Source organism: Diabrotica virgifera, chromosome 3 (genome assembly GCF_917563875.1).
Source record: "Diabrotica virgifera virgifera chromosome 3, PGI_DIABVI_V3a".
Taxonomy (NCBI): Eukaryota; Metazoa; Arthropoda; class Insecta; order Coleoptera; family Chrysomelidae; genus Diabrotica; species Diabrotica virgifera.
In genome coordinates this window covers 248,136,008-248,151,167 of record NC_065445.1, presented here as the reverse complement: position 1 = coordinate 248,151,167, position 15,160 = coordinate 248,136,008, and the positions used below count along the sequence as shown (strand labels likewise).

At 34.6% G+C, this 15,160-nt stretch overlaps 1 protein-coding gene across 2 annotated transcripts in view; it reads left to right on the top strand.

The window, feature by feature from the left end:
- Nucleotides 1-15,160, top strand: part of LOC114335305 (pancreatic lipase-related protein 3-like) — a 593,140-nt gene that overhangs the window by 47,470 nt on the left and 530,510 nt on the right. For both annotated transcript variants that reach the window (XM_050646050.1, XM_050646049.1), the window contains one exon: nucleotides 12,758-13,033. In XM_050646050.1, coding sequence (XP_050502007.1) covers nucleotides 12,758-13,033 — 276 coding nt within the window. The remainder of the gene's footprint in view (nucleotides 1-12,757; nucleotides 13,034-15,160) is intronic.

The window sequence follows — 15,160 nt, the reverse complement described above, 5'->3', positions numbered from 1 at the left end:
TCATGAACCAACGTGTTTGTGCCATCCTGGACTTCTCTCTGCCAAACTTTGAGAACATATTCCATCTCAAATTATTATTATTATAATAATTGGAGAAAACTATATAATTATATAGTTTGAATAAATACTGTTGATCTGGACTTAGATCATTTTCGTTTACAAGAGGCAGGATAGCTTCTATGGGTTTAAATTTAATAAAAGGCATTTTTTCGCAATTGGAAAGAGGGGATATAATCAGCTCAGAATATGAATAGGGACCTTTTGTGTGCGCATCTAGTTTTTGCAGAAAATATCGCAAGGCAAGTTCAGTAGCGTGCAACGGGCATACATTCCGCTGTAATGGTTTATGCACTCGCCTTTCTATAATTCCAATGAATCCACCTTCCAGCCGTATTGACATTTGTACCATCACATCCCATAACACTTAAACTGCTTAGATCTACATATATTATGGCTTTGTAAATAATAATAGATATTCCTTCGACAATATCTATGACACGAGAATGGCTAAGAGCTAAGTACCCAAAATATAAATTACCGGGTCCTTCGATTAAAGCTATTGGTCTTCAGTTTTCATAATTCGTCTCGCGTTTCCGAAGACCATGGTTTGATATTTTCTTTCATGACAGTATAGCCCTTTACTTGACTTGTTTAAATTTTTATTCTCGCGCTGGAGTTGCCGTCTGTTTTCCTTAGCTCCTCTCCAAATTTTATTTTTGTCGATGACCAGTGTTGTATTATCTTTGAAAATTTAGTTTAGATCTTCTAAAACGGCATTTAAAAGCTTAAGTATTTTTTCCTGTCGACTGTATTATCTTTATTTCGCTTAACAATATACTTAATATGACAACAGAAGATTTTTTAATAGCCCCTAGCATTTTGTTTAACAAAATAAAAATTCTTTAAGGGCCGGGGGGCCCGGTTATTTACTTTTTAAACCGGCCCAAATTTGATATAGGATTATATAAATATTAGTTCCAACTTTTAGCCACTAGCCTTGTACAAGAATTTGAAAAAAAAAATTTTGACCCAAAAAAAAATTTTAAGGGCCAGACGGCCCGGCTAATTACTTTTTAAACCGGCCCAAATTTGGTATAGGATTATATAAATACTAGTCACAACTTTTGGCAACTAGCCGTATAGAAAAAGCAGAAAAAAATTTTTTCGGCCCGCCCTATTGTATAGTATTCAAAACCTCTCTTTCTTCATCTAGACTTTGTAAAACTGCTTGACTCTTCACTCTATCCACCCACGACATCCTTAACGTTCTGCGAAAAATGCACATCGTGAAAGCCTCAATTCTTTTACACAATATTTCAGTAAGATACTTCCTCTTGCTCCATTGTGAGTCAGATGCTTACAAAAAAGGCTTCCTTGGTTGAGTGTCACACGGAGGCCCTAAGAACCACCCCTAAGATTCGTTAGAAGTGTTGCTAAACTTACTACTATTGCAAATATTTATACAAGGTAAGGTCAGGTCAACTTCACACAGACTAATATAGGGTCAAGCTCCTAGTAAAAATTGGGAAACCTATCCGCCAGTAATGGCAAAATTAAGTTGGTATAAAGACACTTTAAATCCAATGAAGGTACAAGGGCAGGTATATATAACACAAAACCAAAGACAGCAATCCGGTTAAGCCTGGGCATAAGGCATATGACGATGACCATATAATATTGTATATGGAGCTAATATATGGGCATGTGTAGAATGGCCTTAATCGTGATCTACCTCGATAGTCAAGCCACTACTTCTATGCAGGTGATTTTAAAATTTGTGTGGGATTGTCTGGGTGATCTCTCTCAGATTGGAAGTCCGAATAGAATGACACTAGTCTGGGATTCAGGGCACAAATGCTACGTAGGTAATGAGAAGATTGATCAACTGACCAAGAAGGCGTTTGTGCGCCATTAATTGGCTTGGGATTGAGAACACACACAAAACAACAGACATTGATAAATGGCTGCAAGAAAAATCTTTGGAATGGTGGAAAAATGCACCAGAAGAAAGACTTACTGACTCAAAATCAAAAGACTGTCAGGGTAATCATGGGGCTGTTAATTGAACACTGTAGGCTCCATAAATATTTGAGTCGTATGAGCTTGACGGATGAGGATACTTGTCGGTTCTGTCTAGAAGATTAGGTAACCGCTCTTCATATCTTATGTCGGTGTGAGGGCCCCACAAGGCTGCTGTCTAGAACTCCGAGAGGAAAAACCAAAGGCATGAGTCTGATGTTATTGGTGTTGGTCCTCTGTATGAAAGGACGCCTCGCTCAATGCAACGGAAGCTCATTACGGAAATAGGGCTGAATGAGGAGCTTTAAGTGACAAAGATAAGCACAATGGACCTGTAAATACCGCATTTTGTCAGGCCAAGGGCCGCCCTAATTGTAATTTGTAACATGTAATCTGTAAATATACTTCCATTTCATAGAATAGAATTTTGAAATGATAACAGCGAAGTGAACCTATTCTTAATGCTGGGGCCACACTAACGTCTAATGTCGTTAATTATTGCATTATTTGCATTACACAGATAGCAAATAATGCGTTCATTAACGGCATTAGACGTTAATGTGGCCCCAGCATAAGGAACTTTTTAACGTTATATTGGTTAGCATGTTTTGCATCTTCTTAAATTGTGTGCTGACTTGCTCTATTCTGCTTTTGATTTCTTGAAGTAAGTTCCATCTCTTGTTTACCTACTTCTTCCTAAAGTCCGTCTCCTATCGGAGGTTGGAAATCATAATAGCTGTTTACTGGCGGCCGCCCTAAATAGGTCGATGGAACTGCAGCCGAATTATTCCCTCAGATTTCTTAACCAAGATATTCTGCGCCTACTGATACTTCTCTTACCCCTGATTTTACCTTGGATGATCAGTCTCAGCAGCGAGTATTTGTCACCTCTCATAACATGGCCAAAGTATTCAAGCTTTCTTCTTTTAACAGTAAGTACAACTTCATATCCTTTTCCGATCCGACATAAAATTTCGGCATTCGTCAGATGATCCACCCAAGATACACGTAGCATTCTACGGTAAGACCACATCTCAAAAGCTTCAATATTTTTAATGCTGCCCAGCTTCATGGTCCATGACTCAACTCCATATAATAAAGTGGAGAAGATATAACACCGCAGCATACGCACTCTCAGATCAAGATTTATGTCACGACTACAGAGAAATATTTTCATCTTGTTAAATGCTGATCTAGCTATTTCTATTCTTGCTCTTATTTCTTTGGTTTGATCGCATGTATGATCCAGGCAAGATCCAAGGTATTTATAGGAGGATACCCTTTCTATAACGGTGTTGTTGACAACCAAATCCTTCCTGGCGTATGGATCTTTTGTTATTACCATCCATTTAGTTTTTCTGAGGTTTAATGTAAGTCCGTAGCTGTTGCAGTAGTGGTTAATGCGTTCCATCAGTCGTTGCAGATCTGCAAGATTGTCTGCTAATATCACTGTGTCGTCAGCGTATCTCACATTATTGATTGTATTTCCGTTGATCATTACACCACAACTAACCTCCGACAGAGCTTCTTTAAATATGACTTCGCTATAAAAATTAAATAAAAGAGGAGACAGAATACACCCCTGTCTTACTCCTCTACATATTTTGATCTCCTCAGTCATTTCATCATCGATCTTGACTTGTGCTGTTTGATTCCAATACAAATTAGTTATTATTCTAATATATTTTTCATCAATGTTCATTTCGATTAGAAGTTGTCTCAGTCGGTCGTGTCGGACTCTATGAAGGCCTTCTCAAAGTCTATAAAGCAGGCGTATACATCCTGATTGATATCCAAACACCGCTGAAATAGTACGCCCACGCCAAAGAGCTGTTCCCTCGTACCAAGGCCGTTCCTGAAGCCCATTTGTGTTTCACTTATATCTTCTTCAAGTTTGAGGAAAATTCTATTATGAATGATTTTTAGAAAAACTTTAAGCATATGACTCATCAAGGCATCGTTCTGTAATCCGAGCACTCTTTTCATTTGATTTTTTAGGTATTAAAATGAATGTGGACCTTAACCAGTCTTGTTATTCCAGTATCATATATGTTGTTAAATAACTCGAGTATCATGTTCATCACTTCTTCATCAATAAGTTTTAATACTTCAACCGGTATTTCATCAGGCCCTGGTGTCTTACGATCCTTGGTGTTTTTTAAAGCATATTCCAGTTCTTGTTTAAGTATCCTTAAACCCTTGATTCCTTCTCGTTTCACTGTTATTAATTCTCTTTCGTCGTCAAAAAGTTCTTTTACGTATTCTTTCCATCTTGTGAGTTTTTGTTTGAAATCTATTATAATCTTGCCTTCTGAATCATTCACTATTCCACTATGAGGCTTCTTCTTTGTACCAGTCATTTCTCTGATCTTCTTATGCATGCCGAAACTATCGTACCTTCTCTCACATTCCTCAATATCCTTGCATTGTTCTGACAGCCATTTTTCTTTTTCCTCTTTAATCATTCTCTTTATGGTTCGTTTTATTGCATCATATTGTTGTTTGTTTTTGTTCTTATAGTTTACCTACCCAACATCCCAAATATTTGTGTGATTATTTTCAATGCTATTTTCCTATCTCTCCTAATGTCAATTAATTTGATGGTATGTTTAAAACCTAGATGTTTAAAACCTAGATGTTTAAAACCTAAAAATTAAGAATTCTAACAAAATTGTGTCATCAGCATATCTTTAGTTGTTGATGATTATTCTGTTGACTATTATAGTTTCTGTTCTGTATTCTACAGTTTCTTCGAAAATCTTTGCTGCACATAAATTAGATAACAGCGGAGAGGTCACAAAATTTTATCGAACTGCCTTTATTATAGGAATTTCCTCCTATCTAACATTTCTTTCTATTTCTTCTAACCTTTAATTCTAATGTCAGCTCTCCAGTCAGGTTCCAGTACAAATCGGCTATAATCCGAATGTCTATCTAGAACCCAGTCTACCCAGTCCTAGCAATCAACATGACAAATAATTTCTCGTTTAAACAGTGTCAGTGGCTTCCTCGTAATTAGCAAAGCAGGCATATACATCAACATTTATATCTCGACATATAAGACCCATATAAGACTGAGAAAAGAGGACATAGAACCAATTCTAGCCCTACACTGAGAAACAATCAAGGTCATATGATAATCGACGATAAAGAACTAACTGAAGAATGGAAAGGTTATTTCAGGGACCTTCTAAACATCATACAGGAAAAACAACACAAAGAAGAGATCTATATCACAGCGGACATACCCGTCAAAAATCCCTCTTTTGAATAAACTCAAAAGGCCTTAAATAACCTGAAAAATCACAAAGCGCCGGGTACGGACGAGATATCAGCAGAATTTCTGAAATATGGTGGAGACGCTCTACATGGCCAAATCAACCAACTAATAATACAAATATGGTTAGAAGAAAGGATACTAACAAGTTGGAAGGAAAACATCATAGTGCCCAGTGCCCATCCACAAAAAAGGCGTCAAAACAAAATGCGTGAATTATAGAGGAATTTCACTCCTAAACACGCGATATATTTAATCCTCTTATTATTAGTAGACTATCAAGACAGTTTTAGGACAAACAGATCAACAATAGATCCACTATTCATGCTGAGACAGCTTCTATAAAAGGGATTGGAGTATAATAGACCCATACACAATCTCATTATAGTAGACTTTCGACAGGCATATGAGAGCCTAGAAAGAAGCCAAGTATGCAATGGCATGGCGGAGTTGTCAATACCAAAGAAACTCATTCGGATGACCAAAGTCTGTATGGAGGGTGGAATATTCAAAGTACGTGTAAATAATAAATTGTCTGGAAGCTTTGAAATAAACAGTGGACTCAAACAGGGTGATGCGTTATCTCCACTACTTTTTAACCTTGTATTAGATAAAGCCATGAGGTGGGCCGAAATAAAAGCAGAACTGATATCGGTTCAAGGTACCTAGCTATAACTAGCATACGCAGATGACATTGATCTCCTTAGAGACTCCATCCTATCCATAAAAGACATTTTCAACAAGGTGGAAGGAGCAACAAGTGAAGTAGGGCTGAAGATTATTGAAGAGAAGACGAAATATATGTGTATAAATAGAAGGACACGAAGAGACAGGATAGGACGAAATGTGATGGTCAACACCTTCAATTTCGAAAAAGTACAACGTTTTACGTATCGGGGCCGTAATCACAACTGACAACGATGTTACTGAAGAAATAAAAGATAGAATCCAATTGGCAAATGGCTCTTTATTCGCACTGGATAAGCTTATAAAATCAAAAAATCTTGCAAGAAGTTCCATGATCAAAATCTATAAATCCATCATCAGACCTGTACTAATATATGAATACGAAACGTGGACCATGACCAACGCAAACGAATAAAAGCTCAGACGTTTTGAGCGAAAAATACTTAGAAATATTTTGGGACCAGTATCGAATTAATAGCACTCGACAATGACATCGATATTGTCCAAGACATTAAATCACAGCAACTAAGATGGGCAGGCCACGTGCACAGACTTCATAACGAGAGACTTGTAAGACTGGTATGGGAGGAGATTCCTACAGGCAAAAGACTACTCGGACGTCCCAGAATGCGATGGAGAGATAACATCCAAGCAGACCTCCGGAAATTGAACATTCCATTTGATTCTAGGTTGATGGAAGACTGAACAAATTGGAAAGAAGTTCTACAGTCAGCCACGACCCACCCAAGGTTGTAGCGCTACGTGATGATAATGATATAAGACCCTGGATATTAAAATAAAGCCTCTTCTGTACCAAAATCACTTTCTAACCTAAACTGAGGTTTTCCAATATTTTCAGACATATCTTTACTATATGGCTTATTAAACTAATTATTATGTACTATTTGCAATGCTCTTTTATTTTCGTTCTATTCCTGTCAGTATATACATAGATGTTAGGTCTTCCCCTTCTTCTTATACTTGTTGTAAATCTGTCGATCTGTTAATTCCGACGTTGAAGTATTTCTTAAGAGGTAGACTGCCAGCTATCTCTCCATCTTTTTGGTGGTCTCCCCGGTGGACGCTTGTCTGCTGGTTTTCCTTCTAGGTAGTCCTTCTTGGACTACCTTCTTGGTAGTCTGCGCTCCTCCATTCTTTTTACATGACTGAACCATTCTCTTCGTCTTTCCCTGCCCCATCTGACTACATCTTGTACGCCACATTGTTCCCTGATGGTGTTGTTTCGTATTCTATATCTTCTTGTCTTCCCTTCTATTGCTCTTAGTGTCTTCATTTCGGCTGTTCGTAGCATGCTTTTCGTTTTATTGGTATCTTCTCTTGATTCAATGCCCTAGGTCATGACAGGTCTGATGCAAGTTTTATAAATTCTAACTTTGCTATTCATTTTCATATATGGGTTATTCCAGACCACATCTCTCAAACACCCGGACAAGACAGAGGCCTTGCTAATTTGTCCTCTTAGGTCTCTGGCTGGGTCATGATAACTTGATAACGCTACACCTAGATATTTGAACTGATTTAGCTGTTCTACGGGTTTCCCCTCTACCACGAGCTTGCATCTAATTAGGTCTTTCGCAATGGTGATGCATTTTGTTTTCTGCGTAGATATGTTCATGTTGAGTCGTCGACGTCGACATGCTTGATTGAATCGATAAAGTTGTCTTTGTAGGTCATCCTCGTCCTTTGAAATCAGGGCTGCACCATCCGCATAGCACACTATACTGATTCTGCTGTGGCCGAGTCTGTATCCTAGTTGAAGCGATTCCACATCTATTATTTCATCCATTAGCATATTGAATAGAAATGGACTGAGGCTGTCTCCCTGTCTGATTGCTCCTGGTGTTGGTATGTTGGCAAGATGTTAGGTAATTATTCTAAATTCTTTGGTGATCTCTGCAGTTTTTATACTTTAACTATTTGTAATACAGTACCTATACAAATAACTTATCCTAATAGTGTCCATTATTACATTACTACGTACATTTTCATTTTTGGTAAAAAAATTAAATACCTTGAGTAGCGACTGTAATATAGCAGTAATAATTCGATTTGCATATTTGGATTAGACTTGACATAGAAATGAATACATATTGATATTCAATGTCATGTGCTACGTGTGTGTGCATCCTTTTTACTATTTTCTGCACGTATTTTCTCACCTTAAGATTTCCATTTGAAACAGGGCCATTAGACGTTTATAAATTTCTAGAGCAAGTCTATTAAATTGTGTTATAAGTTATTTTTATTTTCTGTTATTATATTATTTAATATTATGTAATCTTTAAATGGAACGAAATTATTTAAAACAAAACTCGTTGGAACTTTACTACGCTAAGCAGATGGGACGTGAATTATAAATTGTAAAATTCCCTCATCCTTAGTCTCAGCATCCGTTATGGCTTGCAAATTGTAGAAGCCTCGGAGCTGTTACCTGAGAAGGTTTCCATTGTTTTAAGTTTGATAGGATGTAGAATAACATTTTTGGATGTTGTTTTATGTGCTATTAGAATGAAAACTTAGCTTTTTGCTAGCAGTTGCCACTAGGGCATCCCTGCCATTTCGTTCGTTGCAATCCGTGACTGCACGCCGGGGTTTGTCCTAGTTGGGTCAGAGAGAGCAGCATATGTGCCTCATGATGAGAGACTAATAAGTTTCGAAACCGGTAGAGGTGCTTGCTGCACTCTCTGATTGAACTGGAATAATGATGCGGCTGTAGTTTCGTGTTGCAACGAAATTCAAATGGTTATTCATTTTTGATTTACATGTTTACTCTGATTGGAGTACGAAGGGAACCATTCTAGTTGGAACTTTTTACCACGCTGAGCAGATGGGACGTGAATTATAAATTGTAAAATTCCCATTGTTTTCAGTCTGGTAGGATATATAATAACCTTTTTGGATGTCGTTTCATGTGCTATTAGATTTAAAACTTAGTTATTTGCTAGCAGTTACCTCTAGGGCATCACTACCATTATCGTTCGTTGCAATCCGTGACTGCACGCCGGGGTTTGCCCTAGTTGGGTCAGAGAGAGCAGCATATGTGCCTCCTGATGAGAGACTAATAAGTTTCGAAACCGGTAGAGGTGCTTGCTGCACTCTCTGATTGAACTAAAATAATGATACGGTTGTAGTTTCGTGTTGCAACGAAATTGAAAATGGTTATTCATTTTTGAAATTATTTTACTTTATAAATGAAAGAAACAATTTCTTTTTGAAAAAATTAAGAAAAATAACAAAAATATAATACAAAAACTGAAAATTACCAGCTAAATAATGTTTATACAAAGTGATCAAAACTTTTTTCTGTAAAACTTACCTAAACTACATTTAATAATAAGTTTCAACAATGTAGTTCAGAGAAATAAGGAAAAAAATATCTTGTTGGTGACACAACCCCCACCAGGACGAAACCAACTTTTTTGAGTAGTATGGACATCTGTATTAATAACCTATATGTTTCCTGCAGCCGATTTTGATGATATACATAGTTATAAACAAATGAAAATCAAAAAATGGTAAATTTTCGCTTTTTTCGTCTATAACCAAAAAGTTAATCATTCTAAACAAATTTGAGAGTGAGAAACTCATAAATCGTATAAAAAATTTCAATATGGCGTTCGCTGAATATGTCTATCCTTATTGGTTGCTTAGAAAATTGCAAAATTAATCATAAATTTTGAGTTTTTATAAATATTCATAACTTATGTAAAAATTAACTTAGAACGTTCTTATTACACGGAATGCTGAGAGTTCTGGTGCTTAAATCATACCGTAAATTTTAAAGTAATTGGTCAAATAGTTTGAAAAGTATTTAATTTGTTTTTCCCAAATTAATTTTTTTTGCTACTCTATGTTTATGAAAGAAGAAGTTTATACTATTAATTTAATAAAAAAAAATGACAAAAAATAATTCTAAATACTGCAAAATTATTTTGCAAAAACATGTGAATTAAGAAAAGGGGAGGCTAACTTCGTCCCTAATTGTCCTAGGACAATTGTTTTTCTTTCTAAATATGTATAAAAATTCAGTCTTTCCAAATATGAAAAAATAATTTTTCTACGGGCAACGATTAAAAAGTTATTCTAATTGTTTTTAAGTAAGCAAAAAATCGACGTGTTTTTTCAAAATAATTTTACTGTTTAAAATTACTTTTTGTCATTTTTTTTAATTAAGTCAATAGTATAAATGTTCTTCTTCCATCAACTGTCAGAAGTCTTACTGAAACCTCATAATTTTCTGACTTATAGTGTTGCAAAAAAAATGAATTTGGGATAAACAAATTAAATAACTTTTAAACTATTTGACCAATTGCTTTGAAATTTAAAATATAATTTAAGCACCAGAAGTCTCCGCAATTCGTGTAATAAGAAGGTTCTAAGTTAACTTTTACATAAGTTATGAATATTTATAAAAACTCAAAATTTGTGATTTATTTTGCGATTTTCTAAGCAACCAATAAGGATATACATATTCAGCGAACGCCATATTGAAATTTTTTAGACGGTTTATGAGTTTCGTACTCTCAAATTTGATTAAAAGGCTCAACTTTTTGGTTATAAACGAAAAAAAAAACGAAAATTTACCGTTTTTTATCTTCATTTGTTTATAACTATGTATATCATCAAAATCGGCTGCAGGAAACATAAAGGTTATTAATATAGATGTCCATACTACACAAAAAATTTAGTTTCGGCCTGGAGGGAGATGTGTCACGAGAAAAATCTTATTTCTCTGGACTAATAATAAATGTTCAACAAAAAAACTTTTTTTAGCTCATACAGTATGTCTACGTAACTTGGAACCTATTGATAACTTTTATATTATCAGTTTTACGAAAAAAAGGTATTCTTTATAAAATACTCTGCATCGTATAGAATTAAGATGCAATCATCAGATATCAAATTTTATTAATTTTATACGAGGTATGTCAACAAATATGAATTTCACTCAAGAGTAAAGCACCTTTATATTTCACAATATCGAAAATTGTTATCTAGAAAAGTTGTTGGAATTAAAAACTATTTTTCAATATTTAATAATATCCTTCTAATTGAAATATTGTGAAATATAAAAGAAGTTAACTGTTAAGTGAAATTAATATTTTTACATACCTCGTATAAAATTGAAAAAGTTTGATATCTGATGGTTGTATCTTAGATTTTAGACCAGCTAGAGCATTTTATGAGGAACAACTTTTTTTCGTAAAATTGATAATAAAATAGTTATCAAAATATACATATTATAGTAATTTATGAAAAAATTCAAAAAAAAATTTCAATTAGAAGGATGTAATTATATATTAAAACATAGTTTTTAATTCCAAACAACTTTTCATAATAACAATTTTTGATATTTGGAATATACATAAAGGTACTTTAGTCTTTAACGAAATTCATATTTTTGACATATCTTTTATAAAATTAGGACCCCGCAGAAACCTTATGGGAAATGGCCCTTTGTGAAATGCTCTGAAATTTTGGATTCTGGTAGTCCTTGATGTGTAGAACAAAAGACTCCATGGACGCGTAGCTCCAAAAAAAAATAGTTCTAGGATATAAGCCTCTGAAGTTATAGGTACAGTGAGGACGTTTGAGTTGGAATAAATTCATTTTCTCGAGAATGGGAGACTCTGGAGATAAATTACAAATCAGCTCGATTTGTATTTTTAAATTATAATTTTTTGGCATATATATCACACTAGTGACGTAATCCATCTGGGCGTGATGACGCAATCGATGATTTTTTTAAATAGGAATAGGGATCGTGTGATAGTTCATTTGAAAGGTAATTTAATTCTCTATTCACTAATATAAACATTAATAAAATTATTTATACAGGGTGGCCAAAATTTTTTAAATTAAATTAATTGAGACAAGGTGAAGAATGTATATAATTTATTTAATTCAAAATACATTTTACTGCTGTCAGAAAACAGAAAGAAATGTTAATTTGTCAACCCCCTCCCTTCCACTTCCCCCACCCCTTATTTTTAAATAAGGAATAGGGGTCGCGTGATAGCTCATTTGAAAGGTAATTTATTCACTAATATATACATTAACATAATTATTTATACAGGGTGGCCAAAAGTTCTTTTAAATTAAATTAATTGAGACAAAAAGAAGAATTTATATAATTTATTTAATTCGAAATACATTTTACTGCTGTCAGAAAACAGAAAAAAATATTAATTTGAAAAATAAACATTGCTTTTCGCTTAAATTAAATGTTCAAACTGCTAAGAGGCACGTGGGTGGCAGCTTTAATATTGAATTTAAGCGAAAAACAATATTTATTTATCAAATAAACATTTTTTTCTGTTTTATGACAGCAGTTAAATGTATTTCGAATTAAATAAATTATATACATTCTTCTTTTTGTCTCAATTAATTTATTTAAAAAAAATTTTGGGCACCCTGTATAAATGATTATGTTAATGTTTATATTAGTGAAGAGATAATTAAATAACCTTTCAAATGAGCTATCACACGACCCCTATTCCTATTTAAAAAAAATCATTGATTGCGTCATCACGCCCAGATGGATGACGTCCAGTGACAATGTTAGAGGCAACCACTCAGCAATGAATTAGCAAAATTGGGTATATAATGGAAGAAGAAAAAGTAGTATTTGAAAACAGTAGTATCATAGGTTTTTGGCTATCTCTCCAGTAATGTTCTCCAGGTAAACTACAGTAGTATGTTCACTTTTAATTTATCTACGATTAGGTTCTTATTCTATTATATCTTTTACAGATGGTTTTGATGCATTGAAGCTAGACTTTGGCAACTGTCCCATATATTTCGAAGAACCATGCAGTCCATACGCTACAAAATTTATTCTATCCATAGGCAAAGGTGAGAATGTAACTTACCATGATCTGGATCCTTACGAACCCGTGATTCCAAAAGAATTTAACCATCTTTTGCCGTTTAAAGTTGTTATTCACGGTTATGGAGGACTCAAAGTAGACACTGCCATTACGAATGTCACAGTAGCTTACCAAAGCGTTGGATACAATGTTGTTATAGGTAGGTTTTACTTTAATTTTTCAAAAATCTAACTTTATAGGGCTATGGTGTTTTATTTATTTACATTAGTATTTTTTTGAGATTTTCGAGAATAACAAACGAGATGATCAAAATAGGTGGAGAAATAGGATCAAAAAAATGGAATAATCAGGGTCGTAAAATAGTAAATAACCAATAACTGCCTGGTAGAAGAAGTGTCGGCCAAGTATGCAAGAGATGTTGTGACAATCTTCCATACAGGCAACAACCCGTCAATGAACAAGCAAATTAATAAAAGAACAAGTTATAGTCCAATAAAGCAAAAAGAAGAATAAATAGGCAAGACATGTGGCAAGAGACAGAGAAGAGAAGTGAACAAGGAGACTAATACATAATAAAGCAACCAAGAGCATACAAACGAGGTATCAGAGGACCACAAAAAAGGTGGATCCACGGGATTAAAGAAAATGCAGGGAGAATCTGGCTTCTTCTTCTTGCAGTACCGTCTTCCTATCGGAGGTTGGCTACCATCACAGCAATCTTAACTTTGTTGGCTGCAACTCTGAACAACTGTATTGAACTGCACCCATACCACTCCCTTAAATTTCGCAACCAGGAAATACTCCTACGTCCCGCATTTCTCTTTCCCGAGATTTTTCCTTGGATTATGAGTCTTAGTATAGAGTACTTTTCTTCTCTCATTATGTGGCCTAGATATTCCAGCTTTTTCGTTTGTGTGGTTTTTATGACTTCGCATTTCTTCCCCATCTTCAGCAAAACATCTTGATTTGTTACTCTTTCTGTCCATGGTATTTTCCACATTATCCTGTAACACCACATCTCGAATGCCTCAATATTTTTGATGTTTATCTTTTTCAGTGTCCAAGTTTCCATGCCGTACAGCAGAATGGAGAAAACATAGCACCTTAACATTCTCGTTCTTAAGTTTATATTTATGTCCCGGCTGCAAAGGAACTTTTTCATTTTGACAAACGATTGTCTATTCGCCTCTTGATTTCTCTTGTCTGGTCATTAGTATCATTGAAGCAAACCCCTAAATATTTGTAGGACGTAACTCTTTCAGCTGGCTGATTATTTATGGTTAAATTCACATTGGTATATAGCTTCTTTGTTAGTCATGAATTTAGTCTTTTTGATGTTCAGTTTTAGACCATACTTACTGGTATGAGTGTTTATGTTTTCCATCAAATACTGTAAATTTGCCAGGTTATCTGTTACTATTAGCGTGTCATCAGCGTATCGTATTGGGACCGTGCAAGTTCGGCAAAGCGACACCTATTTCTACGCTCTGCAATTTTATTCGCACTTTTAATTATATTGGCCAATTATATTAGTCCTGGTTACAGGATAATTGTCAAGGCCATAGTCCAAAAAAATAATAAGAAGAAAAAATAAGATTCGGGTTATGTTATTAAAACGTAAACAATTGTATGTAGTAAATAAAATTAGTTATTAAATTGCAGTACTGCAAGCAAAATACAATTAATTAAATTTACCTTTATATAAAAATTGCATATCATATCAATATTGTGGAGCAACATATAATTTTTCTTCTTCAATGACAGTAGATATGAAATGTACGTCAATTTGACAATTTCAATTGACAATATGAATTATTTAAGGAAGTTGCAATATTTCTTCGCTATTCGTGCACGATCGTTTCTCAATTGCCTTCTAAGTACTTGCACATAGCGAATATTGTTAATTAACTCTCCGTTAATGTTCATACCAATGTTTTGTAGAGGAGAGCCATTTCTTTGGTATGATGCCTGTTCTATAAATTGTGAAAGGTAGTAGAAACTTTAGAAGACCAAAAATAAGCATTTCTTCAAGATTTTTTTTCTCAGAACCTTTATTAGAAATGGAGATAAAACTTTTTACATATTAATATCTAACTCTTAGAGAATATAAAAACTAGATCTTTTTTAATTTATGCACGTACACTAATATTGTAGAGGGCGCCAAAGTCGAGGCCTCAAAAAAAGTAGCTCCGATGGCGGACAGTTAATCTCAGGATTGGGATATCTGAAACAAAAAAATCGTACAGCATTTAAAAAAGGAAGGTTTCTTATGTGACAATTTACCACCGTTAGTGAAAAATTCGGCAAAAAAAAAGATTTCACTGAA